Below are 18,870 nucleotides of genomic sequence, written 5' to 3' on the forward strand. Positions count from 1 at the left end.
ACACACACAGAAACAAAGATGTGAGGTGATGAGAAAGATGCTGAAAAGAGATGCAAAAAGAAACACAGAGAGATAAAGAGTTGCAGATAAACAGTGACAAAGGTGTAGATAGAGAAAAACTGATTTTCTTTCTCCTCTGTCCACCCTCACATGGCACATCATGGTGCGTCTAGTCTTCAAGGAACAACCCCTCCTCCTGGTCCCCAGTTGGCTGGATCACCTCAAAATATGTTCCTTCATTCAGAGGTAGGAACAGAGGTTTCCTACCTCTGTACATTTAAGGAGGTTCATAGTACAGATAACTCATAATCAAGTTTAATTTTAATAAAAAGCTCAACACCAAGGTAAATGGTTTTAATAGGCTTCTCTAGCACAGTTTGCTGGGGGGGAATGGGAACAGAAAAACCCACTGGGCTCTGAGTAGATGCAGCTGGCAGCGCACAGGCAGAGGCTCTGGCGTCAGTCAGGAAGCAGCATCACAGCCAGATCCTCGGGGGGAGGGGAGGTGTCACAGGAAGTGACCTTGTGACTGCATCCGAGTCACAGTAGGATCTGATCACAGAGGGGTACGGGCTGACAGGCAGCTGGGAATTCCAGGCAAGGACAAACAGGCTTTGCAGAAGAGCGAAAACCAATCCCAAAGTATCCTCAGGAGTCAGCGCACAAGCCCTGTAGAAGAGAAAGAGTGATCATCACACAGCACCCTGAGGGGTGTGCCCTCTCCTCGCTTCTCGGGGTCCCTGCAGCATCAGACAGAGAAAGCTGAGGTGCAGGGCATATCATCATCACCTCCTCTAACATCTGGGTGAAGATGAATCAGGTAAAGAGGACACAGCACTTCATTCAGCCTGATGCAGATGTATGGGAGGCGGGGCAGCAGCTGTTATCCTTAGGGGGATATGAAGATTTCAATCTTGTTAGTAAATTTAATGATAACTCACCTTCTTTCCACCACTTTCAGTCACTTATAAATGCCCACAGGTAGTAGCCACCAATATATGGCACAAGGTGGGCATCATCCTGGTACCTTGCAGGTGGAGCTCTGGCTCCAAGTTTCACAGAAAGATGCCACCAAAGATATGGCCTGGTTCTGGGGAACAACCTCAGGAGCTTCCTACAGCAACTGGGCAAACTTCTCCCCTAACTCTTGATCTCACAGAAGGAAAAAGACCGAGAACGAGACCATTGTGCCCACACCCTTCCCTCCTTTACCTGTGCCCACAATCCACACTGAATCAGAGCATAAATAGTACTATGAAAGGTCTCATGACACAAACAGCCAGTGCCTCACTCACCCCAAAGGGACATGAGATAAGCAACGTATTTGGAAATATATTTCCTCCATACCCATAAGACCTTAACTGCCCTAAAATAAAATCTCTTAAAATAAATGAAATTGTCACTAGAAGGAAAGGAAGCCAATGCTCTGACCCTCTTAAAAGAGGAAGCTTTCAGACAGGAGCCCACGAGACAATGAAGGAATATAAGGAAGCCCTAGAATAAAGTCCACCTGTCACCTCTGTGGAAGGGCTACCGTTCAACCAGTAAAATCAGACTCCAATGTCTCCCTAGGTAGTTCCATTTCCTCCCACCACCAGCCTAGCCTCCTTCCTTTCAGGGTCAGGAGGAAAGAGCTACATCTAGAGGCACAGGCCTCCCTGAACAGAGGGTCTGGGTCACAGCCCATCCTCCCCGTTTCCCCAGAGCTCCTTACCTTTCTGGCTCCTGTGACGGATGATGAGGCCCAGCCCGAGGAAGATCAGCCCCAGCACGAAGCCCCCAACACCACTCAGCATCTTGCTCTGGGCAGATTCAGACTGTGCCCCTGGGGAGCAGAGCCTGAGTGTCAGTGTTTGTCCCCATGCCCCACAGTGTCCCTCTGGGAAGCCTGAAGTCCAGTCTGAGGTACAGGAGGTGGAGGTGCCGGGGGAACCTGGTGCTCCATTCTGACCACCCCTGGGGAGGGACCGCCAATAGATCCTTGGGCACAGTGGGCAGGTGAGTAAGGAGGGAAAGCAGATCCCTGCTCCTCAGGGACACATCCATAACCTCAGACCCTAAGACTCTGGTCTCCAGTCAATCCTTCAGAGCTACCCGGGCTGGGCTCTGGGGCCATGGTGAGCAGAGTGAGCTCCCTGCATCTGGGAAAACAATGACATTGGGATTCTTCTGATGCCCTCGCTATGAGGCAAGAGGCACTCTGTGTCCTGTGATTTCCAGCTGAGTAGTGATATCACAGACAAGGGATGAGATGGGATGGGCCAGGGAAGCTCTGTCTGCCCCTGTCCTGTGGGGCCCACAGTGAAAGGAAACCAAGTGCCCCTTACGCCACTCCACCGTGATGGGGCTCTGGAGGCTGGGGTGCTCCACACGGCAGGTGTACACATCTCCTCGCTGGGGAGTCGTTTCCAGCATCACGAGGATCTGGTAGGTCCAGTCCCCGTTCCTAATGAGAGGGGTGGACACAACGCCGGCTGTCTCCTCCTGGTCATTCCGGAACCACCGAACTTTGATCTGGCTTGGATAGAAATCTGCCACCGAGCAGACCAGCAGGTTGTGGTGGTTTAGAGCCTCAGTCCTCGATGGGGAGACGGTCACTGTAGGTTCCACTGAGGGAGTAACAGACAAGAAAAGACACAGTGAGATGTGAGACCACATAGCAAGTCTCCCCATGGGGAAGAGCCCTTCCTTGGTGCTGAAGTGGAAAGATCCCTGGATTCCAAGCCTTGGATTAGGATCCAAGCCGGGCCACCTTATTAGCTTGAATAAACGCATTAGTCAGTTTACCTTTCAGAATGCCAAGTGATAATTGTAATCATTCTACAGGAATTATTCTGACACTGATAAAAATGAAGCACTTTAAAATTATAAATTGCTATATTATACAGGCCACGATTTATTAAAATTTTTTAAACAAAAATAATAAACCTGGACTTGTTTTCTCCCACCTGTTGAAGGTTACCATAAGGATCAGCTCTAGTGACTTGTGCTAGGGCAGCGACACTGTTTTCTGTTAGTCTCAGTGCTCCTCACAGTAAAGAAAATCCTGTTGTTTTGACTCCCACCTGCTGGCCATGAGATGATCAGCACTAGTCATGTCCCCGTGAATAATAACATGGACTGAGAATTAAGAAAGTATCAACATTTCTACGTCCAGCAAAGTAGGACGACAGTGACCATCATATTCTTCCTACAAAGTAATGCATCTCAAACAGGCTATATCTATTAATTCTCAGCCCTTAATACAGAATTTGAGAGCAAGAGTACTTCTTATATCTTGTTTGTCAACAAAGCATCTCTCTCAGATTTTAGCCTAAACTTAGCTCAGATGCCATACTATGGTGAACCCCAACAAAATTTTATATTATTAAACACATAAACTTTCATCCCTACATCATATATGCCACCTATATTTACTCATTTGTTGATTTGTTTATTCATCCATTCAACAAATATAAATTTGACAAGCACTGGGAATCCAAAGATAAGAAACAGACTCTGGTCCTTGCCTTTACAGAGCTTGCAATCTAGTAACAGAGACTAGGGAAAAAAATTAAATGTTATTTCAAAAGCTTATAATTTTTGAAGGAAAAGAAAGAGAACCTTGAAAACAAATAACACTGATGAAACATCCTGTTTGCTCGTGCCTTGATTCCTTTATCCTCTCAGATTGCTACTCATGGTCAAACGTGACACACCTTCCTGCCTATTTTACACATCTTATCCTTTATCTCTGCAGCCAATTTACTGTATCTCCCTCTCTCCCTTAGTGTGAAACTATAGTAAATATTTCATGTAGCATTTTATTTATTTGATAATACATTATGTACTCTCATTTTCTTCTTTCCCCCTAATTTTCTTTTACCATTCAAGTGAGCTGCGAAGCCTACTCCATCCACTTGCTATTAAGAATAACTGCCTTGTTCAGAAATCAGACACTATTATCATGTATGTTCTCTATAGAGAATATTCTGAGATTCTTGCAGAAGTTGGCCTGGGTTAATGAGAATGTAATATGAACATAATGCATAACTGGGACTTGCTGAGGTGAGCAGGCAGTTTGGCACCCCAGTTACATGGCACTCATGAGGCATCACCTGGAAAGAATCATGTTTTCCATTTGGAATTCAACTCTTGATCAGATTCTTCCTGGAGTCTGACTGAAGAATAAAGCAAGGACATGGTCAGCTATGTGGACTTATAAAATCTGTTCATCTTAAAACAGATTGGGAGTAAAAGTGGAGGTCACATGTTCAAGAGAGAAATATTAGAATAATTTTTATGAAAAAGAACAAGGAAATAGCAAAAATATAAGTATGTACTTGGTGGCATTAGGATGAAGAAGAAGGCAAGAGAGTGTAAAGTAAGCTAAAAGTTATGTGGACATGTATAGATAACAGAGGAGTCAGACCTGGGATTAATCAGTGAGTTTTCAGTCCCTTGAATATATCATTTCATCCCACCAACACTGAAAACAGGCAGTGGGGTGGAAGATGGAAGCAGAGTAGGAGGACGTGGAGTTCATCGCCCTCCACAGATGCATCAGGAACACATCTATAGATGCAACACTTCTCACAGAAAACTACCTGAACACTAGCAGAAGACCTTGGACACCAGAAAGGACTATAAAGATCCCTGCATAAGTGGATAGGACCGAAAAAAAAAAAAAAGAAGAAGGGAAAAGGAGGAGGAGAAGAAGCAGGATGAAACTTGCACCCCAAGATGGGGGAGCTGAAGCAAGGGAGAAATTCCTGAATTTGGGGAAACCCCCAGTCCAACAGGGAAATCAGTTGGGACAGAAGGGAAGCATTTGAGGCTGTTGGAAGTGAGTGAAGCGTATGATATGTGGCAGACAGGACAGAGTGAGAAATACACAGACAGTCCATACCATGGCCCTAGATGCCCTGGACTGAGACATGTGTTCATAGGTATGTAAGGGGGCTGGGAGCAGAAGCATGGCAATTGGAGAACAGGCCTGCGGTGAGAACTGCTGTTGACTGCCCAGAGACAGACTGAGGGGATAGGAGAGAGGAAATTAGCAGCTGGGAAAGCCTACAGAGGAAAATCAGACTGCCATGGAAGCAGGGTGTTACTACTGAGTTATACGCAGGGGGAGGAGCCACTATTGTAGATTCTTTCTCCCACACACCAGTGCCTGCCAACAAACAATAAAAGAAGACCTTTCAGGGCTGGCTCTTGTGCACCGTTGCCAAGTAATAGAAAACCCCCCTTCACAGCTGGCCCTCATACACCTGCTGCCAAGCACCAGAAAAAGCCTGGCCAGGCCTTGCCCTCATGCACCTTACACTGGGCACCAGAAAAGGCCCCCTCTCTTACTAGGGCCATATCTCTTGCGCCTATGACCACCGGATTCCCTGCACATTTGATGCTGCTGGGGCTCCTGTGATCCAAGCAGTCTATACCACCTCTGCACCCTGTCCTCACTGGGGCAGACCCAAGAGCTCCAAGGCAGCCTCAGGACCAGACTCCTGTGGGTGGCCCACACAAATAGGTGGGGATAAAACCCAAGCTGAACCCCAGGGCCAGGGGAACTACGGGAGAGGATCAAAAATCCTTCCATCAGCTGTACAAGCTGCAGATTAAATCCCTGTGATCAGCTAGGTAGAACCTGCATCTATGGAATATCTGAGTAGATGATAAGTGTTTCCACAAATGAAAATGGTCTAGCTCTGGCAGCTGTGGACTTTGGGGTCAAGCACACGCAGGAACTGGGCCAGATCAGAGTCTGAGTGGTCACTACAGGGCCCACAGCAGGTCCAGAGAACATCCCAGAGGCAGAGGAGGGCCTCTTAGGGAGGCAGAGGTGGCCAGTGGCTCAAGGCGTGTGCAAGGACATTCACAGCTGAGACCCCAAGGAAACATAATTATTGCTATTAATTTTATTATATTTCAATTCATTCTGTTGTTGGTTCTGGCTTTTTTTGGTTTTTTGTTTGTTGTTGTTTTAGCATTTTTTTTTAATTTAGTCTTTTGAGATCTTTGTGTTTTATAATATATTTTTTATTTTTTATTTTTATGCTTTTATGTTTCTATTTTTAGTTCACTTTTCTGTTGTTCTGTGTTCTTTTTCCTTATTTTTTATTTTTTTATTCTTTTATTTTTTCTTATTTTCCTTTAATATATTTTTTAATTTTCTATATCCCCATTTATGCTTTGTTTTTCTGTTGTTCTGTGTTATTTCCCATTTTATTTTACTTTGTCTTATTTTTAAACATTTTTATCAGTTTGTTCTGTTTCCTTGCTTTATTCTTCAGTTGGTACACTGCTTCAGTTTTGTTTTTAGGTTTTGAGTTTGGTTATGTTTTTAGGTTTTGTGTTTTTCTTAGTTTTGATTCTAATTGTTTGATTTCATTTTTGGGTTCTTATGTTTATCTGGTTGTTCTCTTGCTTTTTTTTATTTGGTTCTGTTTTTATTTCTTTTGCGTGAATGGGTCCTTCCTTGTTTTGTTTGTTTGATTTTGTTTTCACCATTTCTCTCGGGTTTTTTTTTCTTTAATATACCTTTTAACTTTCTTTTTTTATATTTCTATTTCTACATTGCTCTTCTGTTGTTCTGTCTTCATTCCCCTTTCTCTCTTTTTTAATCTTTTTTGTTGTTTTGTTTTGTTGCTTCTCTTCATTCTTCAGCTGGCACTCTACTTCATTTTTTGTTTCTTTTGTTTTTTGATTTTGTTAGTTTTCTTTTTAATTGTTTGGTTTTGTTCTTTTGTTTGTCTGGTTGTACTCTTGCTTTTTGTTTTATTTGGTTCTGTTTTTGTTTCTTTTGTGCGTGTGTGTGTGTGTGTGTGTGTGTGTTTCCTTGTTTCTGTTTTTGTTTGTTTGACTTTACTTTTCACCATTTGTCTGGGGCTTTATTAGTCTTTTTTTTAATCCCCTTTATTGCCGAGACAAGTGACCTGTGGGGTCTTGGTTCCTTGACCAAAAGTCAGGCTTGAGGCTCTGAGGTGGGAGCATACCAAGTCCAAGATGCTGGACCACTAGAGAATTCCTAGCTCTAGGGAAGATTAATAGTGAAGAGCTCTCAGGGAGGCCTCTATCTGAATCTAAGACCCATCCCCTCCCAACTGCCAGCAGCTCCCAGAACTGGACTCCATACACCAAACAACAAACAAGACAGGAACACAAACCCACCCATCAGCACAAAAACTACCTAAAGTCATATCAAGCGCATAGACACACCAAAACACATGACCTGACACAGCCCTGCTCATCAGAGGGAAAAGACTCAGCTCTGCCCACAAGAACGCAGGCATCAGTGCCTCCCATCAGGAAGCCTAGACAAGACACTGGACCAACCTCACCACTGGGGAAAGAGAATGGAAGCAAGAGGAACTATGACCCTGCAGCCTAAGGAAAGGAGACCTAAATACTGTAAATTAGAAAAAATGAGAAGACATAGAAATATCCTGCAGGCAAAGAAGCAAGATAAAAACCCACAAGACCAAATAAATGAAGAAATAGACAAACTGCCTGAAAAATAATTCAGAGTAATGATAGTAAAGATGACCCAAAATCTCAGAAACAGAATAGAGAAAATAAGGAAATGTTTAACAAGGACCTAATACTAAAGAGCAAACAAACAGTAATGAACAACACAATAAGTAAAAATAAAAATACTCTAGAAGGAATAAAGAGGAGAATTACTGAGGCAGAAGAACGGGTAAGTGAGCTGAAAGATAGAATGGTGGAAATAACTGCTGCAGAGCAGAATAAAGAAAAAAGAATGAAAAGAATGGAGAACAGTCTCAGAGACCTCGGGGACAACATTAAACACACCAACATTCAGATAATAGGAGTCCCAGAAGAAGAAGAAAAAAAGAAAGGGTCTGAGAAAATATTTGAAGAGATTATAGTCAAAAACTTCCCCAATGGAAAAGGAAATAGTCAATCAAGTCAAGGAAGCTCAGAGAGTCCCATATGGATAAACCCAAGGAGAAACACATCAAGACACGTTAATCAAACTAACAAAAATTAAATGCAAAGAAAAAATATTAAAAGCAGCAAGGGAAAAGCAACAAATAACATGCAAGAGACTCCCCATAAAGTTAACAGCTGATCTTTCAGCAGAAACTTTGCAGGTTGGAAAGGAGTGGCAGGATGTACTGAAAAGTCATGAAAGGACTACTGGGCATATACCCAAAGAAAACCATAATCCCAAAAGAAACTTGTACCATCATGTTTATTGCAGCACTATTTACAATAGCCAGGACATGGAAGCAACCGAAATGCCCATCAACAAATGAATAGATAAAGAAGATGTGGCATATATATACAATGGAATATTACTCAGCTATAAAAAGGGATGAGATGGAGCTATATGTAATGAGGTGGATAGAACTACAGTCTGTCATACAGAGTGAAGAAAGTCAGAAAGAGAAAGACAAATATTGTATGCTAAACTCACATATACGGAATCTAAAAATGGTACTGATGAACTCAGTGACAAGAACAAGGACGCAGATACAGAGAATGGACTGGAGAACTCGAGGTATGGGAGGGGGCAGGGGGTGAAGGGGAAACTGAGACGAAGCGAGAGAGTAGCACAGACATATATATACTACCAACCGTAAAATAGATAGCCAGTGGGAAGTTGTTGTATAACAAAGGGAGTCCAACTCGAGGATGGAAGATGCCTTAGAGGACTGGGGCAGGGAGGGTGGGGGGGACTCGAGGGGGGGGGAGTCAAGGAAGGGAGGGAATACAGGGATATGTGTATAAAAACAGATGACTGAACTTGGTGTACCCCCCAAAAAATAATAAATAAATTAAAAAAAAAAAAGTCATGAAAGGGAAAAACCTACAACCAAGATTACTCTACCCAGCACGGATCTCATTCAGGTTCGACAGAGAACTCAAAAGCTTTACAAACAAACAAAAGTTGAGAGAATTCAGCACCACCAAACCAACTTTACAACAAATGCTAAAGGAACTTCTCTAGGCAGGAAACACAAGAGAAGGAAAAGACCTACAAAAACAAACACAAAACAATTAAGAAAATGGTAATAAGAACATACATATTAATAATTACCTTAAATGTAAATGGATTAAATGCTCCAACCAAAAGACACAGACTGGATGAATGGATACAAAAACAAGACCCTATATATGCTGTCTACAAGAGACCCACTTCAGACCTAGGGAAACATACAGACTGAAAGTAAGGGGATGGAAAAAGATATTCCATGCAAATGGAAGTCAAAAGAAAGCTGGAGTAGCAATACTCATGTCAAACAAAATGGACTTTAAAATAAAGACTATTACAAGAGACAAGGAAGGACACTACATAATGGTCAAGGGATCAATCCAAGAAGAAGATATAACAATTGTAAATATCTATGCACCCAACATAGGAGCACCTCAATACATAAGGTAAATGCTAACAGCCATAAAAGGGGAAATCGACAGTAACACAATAATAGTAGGAGACTTGAACACCCCATTTACACCAATGGACAGATCATCCAAACAGAAAATAAATAAGGAAATAAGCTTTAAATGACACATTAGAGCAGACAGACTTAATTGATATTGATAAGACATTCCATCCAAAAACTACAGAATACACTTTCTTCTCAAGTGCATATGGAACATTTTCCAGAATAGATGACACCTTGGGTCACAAACCAATCCTCAGTAAATTTAAGAAAAGTGAAATCATATCAGGCATCTTTTCTGACCACAATGCTATGAAACTAGATATCAATTACAGCAAAAAAAAAACTGTAAAAAATACAAACAAATGGGGGATAAACAATATGCTACTAAACAGCCAAGAGATCACTGAAGAAATCAAAAAGGAAATTTTAAAAAAACCTAAAAATAAATGACAATGAAAACATAATGACACACAATCTATGGGATGCTGCAAAAGCAGTACTAATGAAGAGGAAAATTAGAAGTTTGCACTCAGCTAGAAATAACTTCATGCTTGCTCTGCTTCTGTAAAATCTGCTTGCTGTGCTGAGATAAGAACAAGATGACCTAACAATCAACTGTAACCTTAAGATGCTCTGATAAGTATGGAATGTTCTGCTCCTGCTTCTGCAAGTTTCTGTTTGGAAACCCCCTTCACGTAACCCATAGCAACTCCCATGCTCTGTAACTGCCCATAGCCTATAGTAACCAGGTAACCAATCAACCAATGCTAACTGTAACCATGTGCACTGACCCCTATAAAAGTAAAGCTCACCCTGAGCTCAGGGCCCCAGAACTTTAGAGCATTAGCTCATCTGGGACCACTGTCTTAATAAACCTGAGTTCTCCAGCCCTCCGAGTGTGGTGCTTGGTTTCTCAACAGACTGATTCGATTTCCGTAACACTAAGATGGAAATTTATAGCAATACAATCCTACCTCAAGAAACAAGAAAAATCTCAAATAAACAACCTAACCTTACACCTAAAGCAATAAGAGAAAGAAGAACAACAACAAAAAAAGTTATCAGAAGGAAAGATATCATAAAGATCAGATCAGAAATAAATGGAAAACAAATGAAGGAAACAATAGCAAAGATCAATAAAACTAAAAGCTGGTTGTTTGAGAAGATAAACAAAATTGATAAGCCATTAGCAAGAATCATCAGGAAAAAAGGGAGGAGATGCAAATCAACAGAATTAGAAATGAAAAAGGAGAAGTAACAACTGACACCACAGAAATACAAAAGATTATGCAAGACTACTACAAGCAACTGTGTGCTAATAAAATGGACAACCTGGAAGAAATGGACAAATTCTTAGGAAAGTACAACCTTCCAAGACTGAACCAAGAAGAAACAGAAAATATGAACAGACCAATCAGAAGCAATGAAATTGAAATTGTGATTAAAAATCTTCCAACAAACAAAAGCCCAGGGCCAGATGGCTTTACAGCCAAATTCTATCAAGCATTTAGAGAATAGCTAACACCTATCCTTCCCAAACTTTTTAAAAAAATATCAAAGATGTCACAAAAAAAGAAAATTACAGGCCAATATCACTGATGAACTTCGATGCAAAAATCCTCAACAAAATACTAACAAACAGAATCCAACAGCATTTTAAGAGCATCATAAACCATGATCAAGTGGGATTTATCCCAGGAATGCAAGGATTCTTCAATATACATAAATCTATCAATGTGATATGCCATATTAACAAACTGAAGGATAAAAACTATGTGATAATCTTAACAGATGCAGAAAAAGCTTTCGACAAAATTCAACACTGATTTATGATAAAAACCCTCCAGAAAGTGGGCATAGAAGGAACCTACCTCAAAATAATAAAAGCCATATATGACAAACCAACAGCCAACATCATCCTAAATGGTGAAAAACTGAAAGCATTCCCTCTAAGAACAGGAACAAGACAAGGGTGCCCACTCTTACCACTGCTATTCAACATAGTTTTGGAAGTTTTGGCCACAGCAATCAGAGAAGAAAAAGAAATGAAAGGCATCCAAATTGGAAAAAAAGAAGTAAAACTGTCACTGTTTGCAGATGACATGATTCTATACATAGAAAATCCTGAAGATACCACCAGAAAACTATTAGAGCTAATCAATGAATTTATTAAAGTAGCAGGATACAAAATTAATGCACAGAAATCTCTTGCAATCCTATACACTAACAAGGAAAGATCAGAAAAAGAAAAGAAGGAAACACTCTCATTTAGCATTGCAACAGAAAGAATAAAATACCTAGGAATAAACCTACCTAAGGAGGCAAAAGACCTGTATGCAGAAAACTATGACACTAATGAAAGAAATCAAAGATGATACAAACAGGTGGAGAGATATACCATGTTCTTGGATTGGAAAAATTAGCATTGTGAAAATGACTATACTACCCACAGCAATCTATGGATTCAGTGCAATCCCTATCAAATTACCAATGGCATTTTTCACAGTACTAAAACAAGAAATTTTACAATTTGTATGAAAACACAAAACACCCTAAATAGCCAAAGCAATCTTGAGAAAGAAAAAAGGAGCTGGAGGAATCAGGCTTCCTGACTTCAAACTATACTACAAGGCTATAGTAATCAAGACAGTGTGGTACTGGCACAAAATCAGAAATATAGATCAATGGAACAGGAGAGAAAGCCCAGAGATAAACCCACACACATATGTTCACCTTATTTCTGACAAAGGAGGCAAGAATATACAATGGAGAAAAGACAGCTTCTTCAATAAGTCGTGCTGGGAAAACTGGACAGCTATGTGTAAAAGAGTAAAAATAGAACACTTCCTAACACCATACACAAAAATAAACTCCAAATGGATTACAGACCTAAATGTAAGGCCAGACACTATAAAACTCTTAGAGGAAAACATAGGCAGAACACTCTATGACATAAATCATAGCAAGATCCTTTTTGACACACCTCCTAGATTAATGGAAATAAAAACATAAATAAACAAATGGGACCTAATGAAACTTAAAAGCTTTTGCACAGCAAAGGAAACCATAAACACAAAGACAACCCTCAGAATGGGGAAAAAATATTTGCCAAAGAAGCAATTGACAAAGAATTAATCTCTAAAATATAAAAGCAGCTCATGCAGCTCAATATCAAAAAAAGCAAACAACACAATCCAAAAATGGGCAGAAGACCTAAATAGACATTTGACCAAAGAAGACATACAGATGGCCAACAAACACATGAAAAGATGCTCAACATCACTAATCACTAGAGAAATGTAAGTCAAAGCCACAATGAGGTATCACCTCACACTGGTCAGAATGGCCAGCATCAAAAAATCTGCAAACAATAAATGCTAGAGAGAGTGCAGAGAAAAGGGAACCCTCTGGCACTGTTGGTAGGAATATAAATTGATACAGCCACTACGGAGAACAGTACAGAGGTTCCCTACAAAACTAAAAATAGAACTACTGTATGACCCAGCAATCCACTACTGGCCATAGATCATGAGAAAACCATAATTCAAAAAGATACATGTATCACAATGTTCACTGCAGCACTATTTACAATAGTCAGGACATGGAAGCAACTTAAATGTTGATTGACAGATGAATGGATAAAGAAGATGTGACACATATTTACAATGGAATATTATTCAGCCATAAAAAGGAATGAAATTGAGTTATTTGTAGTGAGGTGGATGGCCCTAGAGTCTGTCATACAGAGTGAAGTAAGTCAGAAAGAGAAAAACAAATACCGTATGCTAACTCATATATATGGAATCTAAAAACAATGTTACTGGACTTTTTGTTCAGTAGTGGTAGACAGTTTATTCCTAGGTGGTACAGTGGTTAAGAATCTGCCTGCCAATGAGTGGGACAATGCAGGCTCGATCCCTGTTTCAGGAAGATTCCACATGCCACGGAGCAACTAAGCCCATGTGCCACAACTATTGAGCCCATGTGCCACAACTACTGAAGCCCATGAGCCTAAAGCCTGTGCTCCACAACAAGAGAAGCCATGGCAATGAGGAGCCCACGCACCACAACAAAGAGTATTCCCCGCTCTCCACAACTAGAGAAAGGCCGCAGCAACGGAAACTCAACACAGCCAAAAATGAATGAATGAATGAATGAATGAATGAATTAAATGGTACTGATGAACCTAGTGGCAGGGCAAGAATAAAGACACAGACTTAGAGAATGGACCTGAGTACATGGGAGGGAAGGGGAAGCTGGAATAAAGTGAGAGCGTGGCATTGACATATATACACTACCAAATGTAAACTGGATGGCTAAGTGGGAAGCTGCTGTGTAGCACAGGGAGATCAACCCGATGTTTTGTAATGACATAGAGGGGTGGGATAGAGAGGGTGGGAGAAAGGCTCAAGAGGGAGGGGTATGCGTATATGCATATACATATAGCTGATTCACTTTGATGTACAATAGAAACTAACACAACATTGTAAAACAATTATACTCTAATAAAGATCTGAGGGGAAAAAAAGAAAATAGGCAGGAACAGACTCATATTGTTGCTTCTGGTCATAACTGACTTTAACGAGGCTTTGCTCATTAGACTCTATATACATGTAGAAAAAAAGATGATGACTGTTGTGTATTCGGGGGAGGCTTCAGGACTTAGTGAATAACTCTGTGTAATTACTTAAACTGTTTATTATACATATATAAAGTGGTGATGCTAATTGCTAACAGACAAGATTGTTGTGAAATTAAGTGGCATTGTATAGGCAATGTTTGGTAAGAAAATTGTCTAGAAATAGGTGCTCATTAAATTCGTATAATTAACTTTCAGAATGTCTACCCCTAAAGTGGATGGTGATGTTGGGGGGAGTGGGGGAGGGGGAGAGAAGATAGGCAGAGTTTAGGCCAAAAGAAACCTGAAACAATTTTTATTCAGTAATTAAATGGCATCAATTTATCCACCCACAAACTTCAGCTGTTTCTATTATGCCATTTGTTGAGCTTTTCTAAGAAATTAGAACTCTGTTTTACAACACCATTCAAGTGTTGTTATTTTTAGTAAACACTTTTTCCGTCAGACTTTGGATTCACAAATTCGAAATTAAGATCCAAGTCAACAAGCGTTTACTTTAAGGCATTAAGCAAAATAGTAACGGATAATTAATAAAGTGAGTTTTTAATGCTCTGTTTATCCTTCTGTTTTTCCCTTGAGCCTATGTGGTTGGGCAAAAGAGCATATTTATGTATTAATTTAACAAAAGTTTTATGGAGCTCACTACCTAATCAACTGTGTCAGATATTAGGCATACAATCATAATTAAGACAGTCTTTGGTTGAAAGGGGACCAGAGCTAGTGATATAATGACATCCATTTAAGAAACCAGGATTAAGATGACTAACGATGTGAAACCAAAAAGTGAAAATATATTCTTTCATGACTAATTTATCACCACGTGTGCAAGGTGCTCTGAGAGCAGCCGTGGAGCAGCCCTAACTCCACCAGGCTCAGCTCTTAAGCTTCAGGAAGCAAACACACCAAAGACTAGGCGAGGCGTGCAGAATTTGTGGAAAAAGCAGCACAGGACGGGCCCTGGAGAGGTGGGGCCTCGCTGAGCAGACCGGGCGCCTCTGCGAGGAAAGTTCCAGGGCTGCCAACGTCCTTTCCCTGCTGTGCCCTCGGTCCCCGGCCCTCCGCGCGGGACACCGGGCCTCGCGGTCCCCTGCGTTGGGATCTCGCCCCGGAGGCCCCCACCGCCACCCCCACCCCGCCCTCTCTTCGAGCTGAGTCCCCGGCGGAGGGTGGGCCCCGCGGGGAACCGCAGGCACTCACCTTGCCTCTGGAAGGTCGTGATGAGCTCCAGCTGGTAGTTGTGTTTGCACACCGTGTCCAGCAGGGCCCGCGTCTCCTCCAGGAGGTCCTTCTGGCCATTCCAGTACTCGGCGTCCGGCCGCCCCAGCGGGGTCACCGCCCGGTACTCGCCCACGTCGCTGTCGAAGCGCGCGAACTCCTCCAGGTTATAGATGAATCTGGTCACGAGCCGCACCCGCTCCGTCCCGTTGGTGAAGTAACACAGGCCCTTAAACTGGTGCACGAAGTCCTCTGCGGGGAGACGCGGCGGGTCAGCCGGCCTCAGCCCCACAGCCCGACGCCGCAGCCGCTCGGCCGGGCGGGGAGGGGTCGCCGCCCACAGTTGGGTCAGAAAAACCTGAAACCCGCCGCTCAGCCCCCGGTTCCCGGCCCCGCCCGGCCCCGCGCCTCCCGTCGCCAACCCGGGTCCCCCGGGGGCTCTTGCCCAGGCCCCCCGCGCCCTCTGAGGGCCTCCAGGGTGGCCTTCGTGTGAGGGGGCCTGTGTCTGAGGCGAGCCCGGGACCTGTGATCCCTGCGGAACCTGAGAACCGAGTAAGGAGAGAAGTCGGGTTAATTTTACTTCCATCTCTGTACTTAGAGGTTCTCACATGAAATCTCATTTTTCGTGGAACTCCTGGGAACCTCAGAGACAAACAAGTGTCCACATAAGCACGAGTTCAAGGGAACGACAGAAGAGGTGTAGAATGAAGCTTTTCCTCATCCTGACACCCGTGTTCTCTGGGTCCCTGACAAAGGGGCTTCCTTCCCATGCCTGGGTTTACTCTTGAGTTTCTGCCACCCCCACCCAACTCCTGTGTGGTTAGAAGGGACCGACAGACACATCCCCAGTCCTAAAAAGGACAGTTTATTCATGGAGAGAGCACAGACCTTCAAATGAGATAAACTGGATTCCAGTTAAACTGAGACAGTTACCAGCTTGGGCAGGTTATTTAACAGAGTATCTATATCATAAGTATAATCGTGTAAAACGAATGTCATTATACCTACACATAGGGGTGTTAGGAAGATTGAGAGAGACTTTATTTAAAGATACTAATCCTGTGTCTAAAATGAATGGTTTCTCAATAATATATATATATATGTATATATATATATTCCCTTCTTACATTCTCCTTTCTCCTAAATCCCATCCCTCCTCAACTCAAGTCTCTGAATCCCACTCGAGTCACTATTCAATCATAAATTAGTGAAACTCCAGGTTGACTCTGTCTGTGGTCACCCAGGCAGCTCCACTCAAATACAAGAGTTTGCTTCCATGAACCCTCCACTGAGAGTCAGGAATGTAGAGTCCTTTGCCTCAAATGCTGAGACTACAGAGACCACTGCTGCCCTACATTTCCCCAACCCACTATCCCACAATATTAAGTCCAGACAAGGTCTCGGGGGACCCTGAAATGAAAAATCCTGCTGTGTCTTCTTTGGAGAAATTCATACCTTTGAAAAAAAAAACACACCCATGCTCATTTTGTCCCAGCACTTGTAGTGGATACACACCTTGTCTCCTCCTCCCCGTTATAATATCCTCAGGCTTATGCCTGTGGGAGGGGGATTGTCCCCACCTTGTCATTAGAAGGTGGAAATGAGAAGGTAACAGAGCTCTCATTCCCAAAGAGAGGAAATGTGGGATAAAAGACCACATTCTGAGATCTCACCCCAGCCCCAGGGCCCCTCCGCGCCGGGTCCCCAGAGTGGAGGCTCTGGGGAGCAGCCGCCCTGCACTCACGTGGGGTGTCTCTGCCCTCAGCCCCTGGGGTGCTCAGCACCACCAGCGTCACCATCACGGCTGCTGTCCAGAGGCCTCTGGGGATCCGCAGAGCCAGCTTCCCAGGCATAACCGAGAACAGAGGAAGAAGTAACGGTCAACACAGCTCGAACCCACTGGATCTGGTGAGCCCACTTCAGGGCATAAAGCCTATGAAAGCGTCCATGTATGGCAGGATTGGAGAGTCCCTAGGAAAGGAACCAATCAGCAGTGGAGCTGAAGTACCTCATCTGTCTCTGGGCAGACATTACTTATGAAGGTTCTCAATCCACTGCCTGGCACTGTGTCTTCATCAAATTACACTGGATGAACATTTGAGGTGAAGAGTTTCTTTAGGTTATAAAAGATCTGAAGATTGAATGCCTTAGGAGTTTAAGGAATGAAAATGAAAAAAAATAATTCAAGAGTAGACATCTCTGTGACATTTGTTTAAAATCTATTGTTCTTGGGATTTAGGGTAGGGAAAAATAAGTGGGGATTGTATTTCAGGGAAAGAAAATTATTGTCATAGAGATGTTCACTTTTATTATCTTAGACACTTTGAGGAACCTTAAGTTGTGGTGGGAAGAGCAGAGTTCTTGAAGAAGATGGTTTTGAGCTGCAGTTCTACCACTGATGTGCTTTATGACATCAACAAAATACTGAAACTTTTAAACTCAGACTTCTCTGTGTAAAATGTGAATCATGCTTCATGCATTTTTATATCTAGGCCTTCATATATACAAACTTAAGAGTGATAGGACTTGTTTAATATTGCAAAATGTTCCTCAGCTTCCAGGTGTAACTTGGCAATATCAGGTTAATATGTGGAGTAAGAAAATAAAAACAATTTGACAACCAGTCCTGCTGGCAAGTGATTTTTCATTACACAAGAATCTATTGCATTTATGCTCTTTGAGCAAAAGTATTTGGAGAATTAAGTTGAATTTTCTCTTAAAATCTCTCTTTAGCTGCTCAAATCCTCCCTGAACCATCTGATGTCAGCAAAGGAAAAATCCACAAACATTAAGAGCATTCAGACACAATCATCTTTAGTTCTGAGGACAGAGAGCAAAAGATGTGGAGAAGCATTTCCTGGGGTTCAAATAGTGTTAATAAAAGAGCAGATACTTATAGGTACAGATTGTACTGTGCCAGTCCCCAGCATCACATCCCCAGTGGCAGAAGTATCAATGTGTTTTTTTAATAAGTGTATTATTTATCAGGTTCCTCTTGCCCATGACTAGGGGCAGTATTAAATGCTTATAGAGCAATGAGAACAATGCCTGGCAAACATTGATAAACAATACAATAAGTATCTCTCCCTCTGATCTCTCCCTCCTTCTCTCTCTTTCCTGAATTTTAGGGTCTTCTTTCTACATAGAGGACAGGATCTAAAAGCAGAATATAAGGAGTTTACCAGGTTAAAAAAATTAAGGAAGAGGCAATGACAAGAAGTTTCCATTAGTGGCACATGAGGGAAATGAATTATTTCAATATTCTGAATTAGGTGCATAGTCCCAGAGCACCTGAGACTGGGAAGTCTGTCACTGCGCTTCCATCACCAGTGGTGCACTCAGGACCAGGGTAATTTCAGAGCTAGGGGAGTTTCCATGGTGGGATAAAAACATAAGGAGGAACATCAAAGTCAGACTGGTGATAGCGTTGAGGGGGCAACAAGGAACAGTCAGAGAGGGATTCTGAAGATGCTTCAGTTCCCTCAGACCCACCTCAGTTCTCTTGGAATAAACAGAGCCTTCTGGCCCATCCCCTTCCTCCTGTCCTAAGGGGGAAATTCCCTCTGTTCTGTTCTGGGGCTGTGCAGTGGGGGCTGCCTCAGACCTGGGCATTGCCTG

At 42.4% G+C, this 18,870-nt stretch overlaps 1 protein-coding gene across 2 annotated transcripts; it reads right to left on the bottom strand.

The window, feature by feature from the left end:
- Window positions 1-299: 299 nt before the first annotated feature.
- Window positions 300-17,189, bottom strand: LOC130831610 (boLa class II histocompatibility antigen, DQB*0101 beta chain-like). 2 transcript variants are annotated; one of them, XR_009048080.1, is made up of 6 exons: window positions 16,997-17,189; window positions 15,235-15,504; window positions 2,328-2,609; window positions 1,715-1,825; window positions 790-888; window positions 300-669 (listed from the first exon to the last, which is right to left on the bottom strand). XR_009048080.1 is itself a non-coding variant. In XM_057699880.1 (5 exons), the coding sequence occupies exons 1-5, from the start codon at window positions 17,103-17,105 to the stop codon at window positions 656-658; spliced, it is 786 nt and encodes a 261-aa protein (XP_057555863.1). In that variant the 5' UTR covers window positions 17,106-17,188; the 3' UTR covers window positions 300-655. The 2 variants fall into 2 exon arrangements, 1 of the variants encoding a protein (XP_057555863.1); XM_057699880.1 differs by lacking the exon at window positions 790-888 and having other exon boundaries at window positions 16,997-17,188.
- Window positions 17,190-18,870: the final 1,681 nt, after the last annotated feature.

Source organism: Hippopotamus amphibius, chromosome 11, assembly GCF_030028045.1.
Source record: "Hippopotamus amphibius kiboko isolate mHipAmp2 chromosome 11, mHipAmp2.hap2, whole genome shotgun sequence".
Classification (NCBI taxonomy): domain Eukaryota; kingdom Metazoa; phylum Chordata; class Mammalia; order Artiodactyla; family Hippopotamidae; genus Hippopotamus; species Hippopotamus amphibius.